This window comes from Thunnus albacares, chromosome 2 (assembly GCF_914725855.1).
Source record: "Thunnus albacares chromosome 2, fThuAlb1.1, whole genome shotgun sequence".
In the NCBI taxonomy this organism is placed as follows: domain Eukaryota; kingdom Metazoa; phylum Chordata; class Actinopteri; order Scombriformes; family Scombridae; genus Thunnus; species Thunnus albacares.
Window position 1 is genome coordinate 1,680,188 of NC_058107.1, and position 8,876 is coordinate 1,689,063.

General features: G+C 41.7%; 1 protein-coding gene and 1 long non-coding RNA gene across 5 annotated transcripts; both read right to left on the minus strand.

The window, feature by feature from the left end:
* Positions 1–111: 111 nt before the first annotated feature.
* On the minus strand, positions 112–5,909 carry dph7 (diphthamide biosynthesis 7). Of its 4 annotated transcripts, none has more exons than XM_044362567.1 (10): positions 5,892–5,909; positions 4,693–4,865; positions 3,662–3,795; positions 3,390–3,477; positions 2,583–2,677; positions 2,317–2,477; positions 2,116–2,188; positions 1,969–2,034; positions 1,640–1,812; positions 112–799 (listed from the first exon to the last, which is right to left on the minus strand). In XM_044362567.1, exons 2-10 carry the CDS (start codon positions 4,822–4,824, stop codon positions 384–386), a joined length of 1,338 nt encoding a protein of 445 aa, XP_044218502.1. In that variant the 5' UTR covers positions 4,825–4,865; positions 5,892–5,909; the 3' UTR covers positions 112–383. The 4 variants fall into 4 exon arrangements, with proteins under 4 accessions (XP_044218502.1, XP_044218504.1, XP_044218489.1 ...); XM_044362569.1 differs by lacking the exon at positions 5,892–5,909 and adding an exon at positions 5,146–5,252 and having other exon boundaries at positions 2,317–2,474; XM_044362554.1 differs by lacking the exon at positions 5,892–5,909 and adding an exon at positions 5,146–5,252.
* A 1,751-nt stretch (positions 5,910–7,660) lies between these two features.
* LOC122971394 lies at positions 7,661–8,708 on the minus strand. Its single transcript, XR_006399463.1, has 3 exons — positions 8,442–8,708; positions 8,012–8,140; positions 7,661–7,920 (listed from the first exon to the last, which is right to left on the minus strand). It is a non-coding gene; the product is annotated as an uncharacterized LOC122971394 (long non-coding RNA).
* Positions 8,709–8,876: the final 168 nt, after the last annotated feature.

Sequence of the window (8,876 nt, forward strand, 5' to 3'; positions counted from 1 at the left end):
ACCCCATGCACGTGTTAAAATCAGTACTTGTTGGTAGGTTTTTGTTTAAAACTTTCAAGCGAGGTGTTTTTGTGAGCAGCTTTCCTTAACATGATCACAAAGTGTTTTTTAAAAAAAAGCTATAACACAGTAAGGTATGTGGGTGCAGCTATATGATATATAACCACTCATTCAAATACAAGTTTAAAAAAAATCAGTGTTGTCTATGAAAATATAGGGTTTTTCTAATTGCATATTGTGTGAGAAGTTATTCCAAAGTGTGGGGACGTATCCTCATAATAAAGATGGTGAGTGGAATAACAGCATGTCACGCCCATGTCGTGGCTGGGCTGTACATTCGTAAGATATTTCAAGAGTCAACTCGGCCAAGTGCTCCAGCCTGGTCAACATTGCTCTGTTTCCTGTGGAGCCTCATCTGGAGCCCAGTCCCACCGCCACACATGGAGCATATGGTCATAGAACGAGCAGCTGGCCAGCAGACAGGACACCGAAGAGGTGTCGCCGTCGGGGTTGGGAGCGGGGCCCGCGGTAGAGCTGGTAGAGGGCGGTGGTGCGGTGCCCTCCGGGATGTATCGTCCAGCATCGTCCTCCAGTGACGTGTCAAAGCTGGCGGTGGGAGACTCGTACTGGATCCTCAAGTGTCCTCGGCTCTCGGTGAGACTTTCCTTTGGTTCTGCGGCGGCGGCGGGGGGGCAGGGAGCGAGTTCCTCCAGGGACAGCCGGGACCAGTCGGCTCCGTACGCCAGGGAGTTGTGGAGGATGTAGGAGGCTACGAGTGGACAAGCTCCTCCGCTGCCCTCTGGACAACAGCAGGGAAACAACGTGTTTTTAGAGGAAATTAAACTGCACACTTCTGTGGTATCTTGTTCCTCATCTTATACATTTCATTCACATCATGAGTCTCTGCATTTCTTCACAAGGGACTTAGAATTATAATGTCTTAATCTGAATGAATTTGGAGCTTAAATATGATACCAAAATTAACTAAAATAAATGTTCTGTTCATCATATTATCATCATCATGGCCAGTTTACTGAGAGGGATTTTAGATTTTATGATTTTTATTGTCATATTTTGGTGCAGCAACTTCTCTCACTCCGTCAGCTGCCTCTGTGTCTCTCTGTTCACTACATCACCTGTAGACTATAATATTCTCTCCTCTAATATCTCAGCGACTGTCACATCCTCTAACCACCTCTCATCATGGTGTACTTTGATTTACAAAGAACTTCACCTCAAAACGTTTCCTCTTTATTTCTGTCACACTACAGCGCTGCTCTACGTCATCATATTAATGTTTTCTAATTGTTTCAGGTTCTCTACTATTTGTTGCCTTATATGGTAATTGTAGGGGTGTTGATGATGCTAATGATCAGATCTCATGAACAGGTGACATCATGGATAAGATTCCAACAATCACTTGTTCTCCAACGATAAAGAAGAACACAAGATTAACACACTTTCTCTGTGACTAAAAACACAACAAAGCTAGGATTTAGTATTCATTTCCCACTGAAAGAGGAGCAGCATCACATCAGGTGATGTTAATGTTAACACTGGTACCTATCAAAACATAAGAAATGTTCCTATTAAGAATCCATAGCATGTATTTCCTTGCACGTCTCTTCTTCATACTCACCTAGAGCTTGCTGACAGTGAAGTATATGGAAGTCATTGTGCATGCAGGCTGCCAGCAGCAGGTGCTGATGGGTCGGATGCCACTTCAGCCTCCACACACCACCACCCATGGGACTCTCACTGAGAGGCTGCCGCATGTTCCTGCCGTCCCACAGCAAAACCTGCTCATCGTAGCTGCGGGAGAAGTTCAGAACACGAGACAGAAGGTTTAGAGATGCTGAGACAGCTGACAAAAAAACAGGAAGCAGTGATAGTGAGCAGTAGTGACAATAGTCAAAGGCTGATTCTCACACGACGCTGAGTTATTGTAGAGTCTGTTGGGATATTTACCTGCCTGTGGCCAGGATGTGTTCCCGATGTGGGTTGCTGTGAATACTGCACACACCCATCGAGTGCCTTCAGGAGAGAAGACGTGATGTTGTCACTGTACAAAATGGACAATCTGAATGAATGAATGAACATCACTACTCTCAATACCTTTTACTGACGAAAGTGGGGCTGGAGGGACCAACCCTGAGATCCCAGCCTTTGAGTTTACAGTCATCTCCACCTGGGAAGGAAAGATACACACACACACACACTATGAAACTGGTGATATGCCAGGGGAAACAGGCTGATTTAGCAAGGAATTAAAAGAAAATGGTATTCTTTGTACAAAAAGAATATTTTCATACGTACCAGAGTAAACCAGCTGTGTGTCCCAGTAGGAGAAGGCTGAGATCCAAGCCTCAAAGTCATGGGCCTTCCAATGTGACAGAGCCGTCAGAGCGCTTTCAGCCAGAGAGAGCACACTGACGCAGCCTGCAGAGTCACTGCACACCACCCGCACATCACTGCTGCTGACACCAGCGAGGGACGTTTGAAATGAACAAATGATTTTGACATTGATTGTTGTGAGTATGGGATGTACAGCTGCAGGTCTTCTGGCTGTGTTAGTGTCTTACCTGTCCATTCTTCCAGTGGACCAGTCTAACGACAGAGCCAGCCGCTCTGCTCCCACCTCCAGACTGCTCAGAGTCTGCAGACTGCGGCCGCCTTCCTACTGGATACACACATTCATGAGCGCAGACTACCACATCAACAGCTTCAAGAGTCACACCACACTCGTGCTGCACAGAAAACACACCTACAACCACCAGTGCACAAAGCATTTGGGAGGCATTTATCTCCAACAAAATCCTACGAAAATCAGTGGTTGAACATATTTGTGTTCTGGTTATTTTAACCTTTGGTGAGTTGCAAATGTTGGAAAAATAAACCGAATAAGATTCAATAATTTGAATTCAACAGAACGCTGTCAAACCCCAGGTGAGGTGAGGTTAACAAACCTCTGTAGTCGGCTCCTCATCTCTCCTTGAGGCTATATTAGCCGCTACTAGCATAAAACACTTGAATCTCGGACAAATGTCGGTGGCTGGATTGCATTATGGGTAATGTAGGCGCCAGGACAAGGAAAAGGAAGAAGACTATGTGAAATTAAAAAAAAAAGATATCTATGTTTTTTTTTAAACATCCATCATGAGTCCTAATAAGAGTGCCATGCTGAATCGGTGCAGTACTCTTTTAATAACAGGTTGGCCTGTGCATCTTTAATGTTTAAAACTGCACACTGTCTTAATCAATAAATCAAATCAAATCATAAAATTCAACAACCATGTGTGCCATCAAAAACAGTAACATCGTTTCATTCACAACAACTGACAGACTATCAAAGATACAACCTGAGATTCCTCTGATGCCACATTTCTCACCTGACTGTCTGACAGAGTGTACAGCTGCAGCTCCCCAGTGGCAGCTGCCATTCCCAGCACGGCCCTCCCCGACACAGGCACATGGCACCTGACAACATGCACAAAAAAAATGCTATGATGAGATATGTAGTAATCCATTCAGCATGCATAGATACTGAACAGGTGAGCTGAGTCTCTCTGCCTTAACGAGCCTTAAAGAGGCTTTTCAGAACAGAATAAAGGTCAGCAGGACAAAAATCTTTAAACAGCCACACTGTTTTCTGATCTCTTACCATTTCAAATCTAATATGGCGGCTGTGTCCATGCGCTGCAGCTCAGTGAGAGGTGGGCTCATCGATCCCTCTCGGCGAAATTCAAAAAGGTACAAACGACCGGTCCGGCTCGGGGTGCCATCCTCCTCCCCTGCCTACAGGAAGATATACATGTGGTAAACGTCATTAAAACAGACTGTAGCCTTATTATGTATCAGTTACTGTCCTGTAGAGTCCTGTGATAATCATGATGATTATATTGACTCTAGTCAGTATGCACAAAGATATAAAGTAACTGCTGGGTTGTACTGAACATCACATAATAACACATAACAGAGGACTGAGTCCAGTAGACCAAGCAGCACTTATTTAAGAAGAATTCAAATATTTAGACATATTAACATCTTATTCCCACATTGGTCCACCATTCACTACAGTGTCCAGTGAACAGTGTGGTGCACAAATATTTGATGAATCATCTACGGTGCAGTCTTAAAGGTATCTGAACTCTCACTTCTTTTTTTTACTGTGGTGACTTTCAACTTCAGTTTAAGGGTGATTACATCCATACTGGGGATAGAAATTGCAGCCCTATCAATATCATTACAACACATGCATTTGGAGATGACAAAGATCAAACCACAAATCCTATGATTAATGGCTGAGCTACAGCCCTCCTGTGTGTGTGCTCCTGTGATGTACTGAATGTGTAAAGATGGTTTGCTGTAATAGTAATGATTTCCAGCACATTTACAATGATGTCTCTCAAATTGTCAGTTTTAATTGGTGTGCAAAGTTTGACCCTTTTGAATAAAACAGACTAGGGTTGCATCCCTGAATGTGGACAATGTGCTTGTGAAGAAAAATGCCACTTCAATGTAGATACAGATATTCCCTGTGGATATAACCTGCAGTTTACAGATCAGACTGGACTGGTGACAGCAAACCGTCCGACCTTTAACAAAACTACGGATGAGTGATTGTTATGTGGTTGTTTCCATGCACAGGTAAATGGATGAACAGGCCAGTCTGGACTGGTAGTGTAATCTCACCCCTCTCTGTAGCTGGTACGTCCCGCAGGCCAGGACATCGTGTCGCGGGGAGATGGGACACCACTCCACCGTGTCCGCACTCAGCTCCGTATCAAACACCTGCAGACTGCGGGTCCTCGACTTCCAGGCCATGACCACCTGCTTTGCATAACGTTACTGTGCCGCTGCAGTAGCTGGAAGGCAAATAAACACTTCGGTAACCTTACGTCTCAACAATAACAACACATGCAAACTCAGATAAGTAAGTTAGCAGTCAGCTAAAATAATCTGTTTTGTGGCTATGGCTAACAAGCTATAGTTAGCTAAATACTGTCTGACGCAGCTCAAACTGTCAGCAGTTAACACGCCGGATAGTGAACAGGTGTTAAAGTGGTGAATGAAAGGTGAAAAGTAAATTGAACCCTTGTTTATTATTGAATATCCAAAGATCAATTCATTATCAACAAAACTCACGTGTGAGCCAGCTTCGACCCGACGTTCTTTGCGTCTTTACGCAAGCGATAGACGTACATGACGTAAGCGTGCGTTCAGGTTTTATTTTGCTCAAACATAAAATACAAACACATATACAATATTCACACACACACACACACACACACACACACACACACACACACACACACACACACACACACAACATAACTTATCATACTTACTTATCACAAACACAAACAAAAACAACAGACGTACCACATAAATACATGACTCGATCTCCTTATTGTGGTTACATGTATCAAAAGTCATTTTAGTGCGAATATAAATACTACCTGTACTCATAATATACGCATGTAATGTAATACAATGCAATGCAATACAATACAATACAATACAATACAATACAATACAATACAATACAATACAATAGCCCTGCAGTCAATACGATGGTGTCATGAGTGTTTGGCCTAACTACACCTCTGTCTATTTTGAAAGTGGTTCAGAGTGCTAATGTGGCTGCCCTGACGTATTAAGTGAGGATGCGCCTCCATGTATTTGCCTGCTGTCTGCACACCTCACTACAGTCCTATCAGAGACTGAGACCACTGAGGTGCACCACAGACCGCCACAAACTGTATAAGTGTATTAGTTCCACCTCAGCACATTGTCAAGTTCATATAATATTTCTACACATTGAAAGACTTTTCAACATTTTGGGAAGCTTCCTAATTTGTAAACATTTTTACAGCTAGCTGATTACTTACAGAGTCAGTAAATGTACAGAACTGGTACTGGAAATGAACAAACTGCAACAACAAAAGAGTAAAGCAGAATTACAACACAGCATATTACTACATGGTCCTATGGCACAGAATCTCTCAATGACACATGACAGGAATTTCATGAATTAATTTCTTTTCATTAAGTTAGTGCCAAAATTGTGCTTAAAGAAAAAAAACATACAACTTACTATACTTACATACTATATTTCTGAGGTCATTACAATTCATCAAACATTTCATGTCATATTAATATTGTTTTTTTTTTGTTACTGAACATCAACATTTGTATCAAAGGAGAATAAGAGAAGTATGCTGGAGTCTAATGTAATATCAAAGTGGGATCTGCTGTCAAGGGTTCAGTTTTTGCTCTCAGAATTCTTTACACAAAGATCCTCCACAGGGGACACACAGAGCTCTTTGCTTTGCCTCATTGCTCAGCAGTACTTCTTACAGACCAGCCAGATGCATAGTCATTTCATGTAAGTATGAATGTCGCCCTCAACAGTGTCATGATGCAGAGCTACAAATGTATGCAGATGACACCATTGTGTACACATATGCAAAAACAGCTGAGTTAGCTGCTGCAAAGCTAACGATTGCATTGGAAAGGATCACATATTGGCTTGATCAGTCATGTCTGAGTCTAAATGTAAACAAGACAAAGGGTATGTTTTTCTCTAAGACTATGGTACAACCTCCTAACGCTGATATTCTCATCAAAGGTGAAAAAATTGACATAGTTACTGATTTTAAATATCTTGGTAAGACACTGGATCCAAATTTGAACTTTAAGAAACATGTTAAAAAATATATTATATATATATAAAATTATTTGGTAATAATTGTATTGAACCTGTTGTGCATGTGAGGACTTTCTTCACATACAGTGTTTTTATGTGTACTTAGACTTACAGTATCCATACAGTACAAAAGAAAGTCACATTGCTTTCTATAGGATGGAATATATCTGGTTTCTCATAAATTCACATGATTAAACACATTGATGAGCCACATTTTAATATATATCCATAAAACAATGTTCAAAGTTAATAAAGTTAATGCTAAAAGTAAAAACTAGTGTGCACTACCACTTAAAAAAGCACTTACTTGTAACTGTGTTTGCATGCTCATGATGGCTACCCTGAGCATCCTGCATTATTCCGATGAGCTGATTATGCACGTTTGAACTAACAGCGACAACAACGGCAAAAAGATTTGAAGAGGGAGTAATTTATAATGCTGCAGTGATGTCAACATTAACAATAGCTGCTTGTGTATGCATTGTTGAAAGCGAGTATATAAGCGCTCTGTGACATATTCAGGTGATTTGCTGGTGTTAAGCCTGTGGGCATGGTCCAAGAAAAGCCTTTCACAGAGCAGCAGCACTGTGAGCAGAGCTAAAGACAGCAACAAGCCATCATTTCACTGCTTCACATTTTAAAATCACTCACGAGCCTTTAAGCTGATAATAAGATATCTTGAAAACTGCCTCACTTTCTTCATTGGCCTGTGAGAGGAACTTCTCTGTAGTGAATAGCGCATCTTCGCATCTAAGACCAGGCTCCAAAAGCTGGAGAATTTAGATTCTGCGGAGACAAAAAAGACAAAAAAAAAAAATCTTCACCACCTCCGATCCTTGTGTTCAGCAACAGGCTCCACAAACAAAAAAAAAGCCTCACCTGTCTGTGTGTCCAGCAGTCAGACAACTCAAGAGAACAGAAGCTGCAATGCCCTCTGCAAGCAGGGCATGCTGGGAGTTTTGTGCCGCAGCTTTCTCTACAGTTTGGAGGAGCAACAGAGGAAAAGAGTAATGAAAGTGTGATGATACCTTCTTGCTGTAAATAAAGGATGAACATCACAGTGACTGCAGGGCTGAGAGTCTGGCTGGAGGTTCCTGACACAGCATGAAGAAAATCATCTGGTATAAAAGTGTCTGTTTGTAATTTCTTAATGAATAATTGCATAATTACACTCATCTTTTGGGTGACAACTGTGAGCTTTCCCTCAGAGCCTGCAACCACAAACATTGCACATTACGATATTTGTCATACACAACAATCGTGTGTCAGTTGACCAGTTATATAGGAAATTAATCGCTTCACCTCCGAGGATCTTGAAGAGGTGTGTGACGATGTCCTGCACAGCGGTGGGGTCGCTGCACTGCTGGGCCAGGTTCTGCATGGCCTGCACCGCCTCCTCCATCAGCTGGGCGTTGTTGGCTTTCAGCTGGCCTGGAACACAGACCACAACAGACATTAAATACAGAGAAATGTGCTACATTGAGTAGAGCTTCTCATCATTCTTCATGGAAACTTTTCAGCAATTATGCGTATATGTTCTTAGTACATGCGTTAGGATCCGAGTTGGATTAAATACAGTACCAGTCAAAAGTTTGGAGACACTTTCTCATTCAGGTTAATGGGAAGATGAGTCCAAACTTTTACCTGGTACTGTATGTATATAGACCATTACAGTATGTATATAATACAGTATGTCTTTTGTTATTGCTGAAAACAGCAACATGTTCTCGACCTGCATCGCCCTCTTCACTCTGATTTATTTAGTGATTTAGATCAAGTCAGTCAAGTCAGTCTAATCAGGGTCTTCACCATAGCAACGGTCGCTGAGGATCATGGGTAGGCTAATGTAGCCGCTTCCGCTATCGTACAAAACTGACAAAATACTTGATTTCTAAACCAAAATTGCACGGTCGTTGAATTTGGTTTATTGGATTATCGTTAGGAAACAAAAAAAGGAATAGATCACGTGATTTCGTTTTTGGTTTGAAATGAAAAAAACACGTGACTTCTGTTTTTGGTTTCAAACGCAAAAAAGAAATTCGCTGAAAGTCCGCAGACCTGCAAAAACCAAAACCGGGCCGGGTTTGATTGGTTTTGATTTTTGTTTTGAAACAAATAACAGATTTACCGTTTTTTGGTTTTTGAATTACAAATGAATTACGAATTA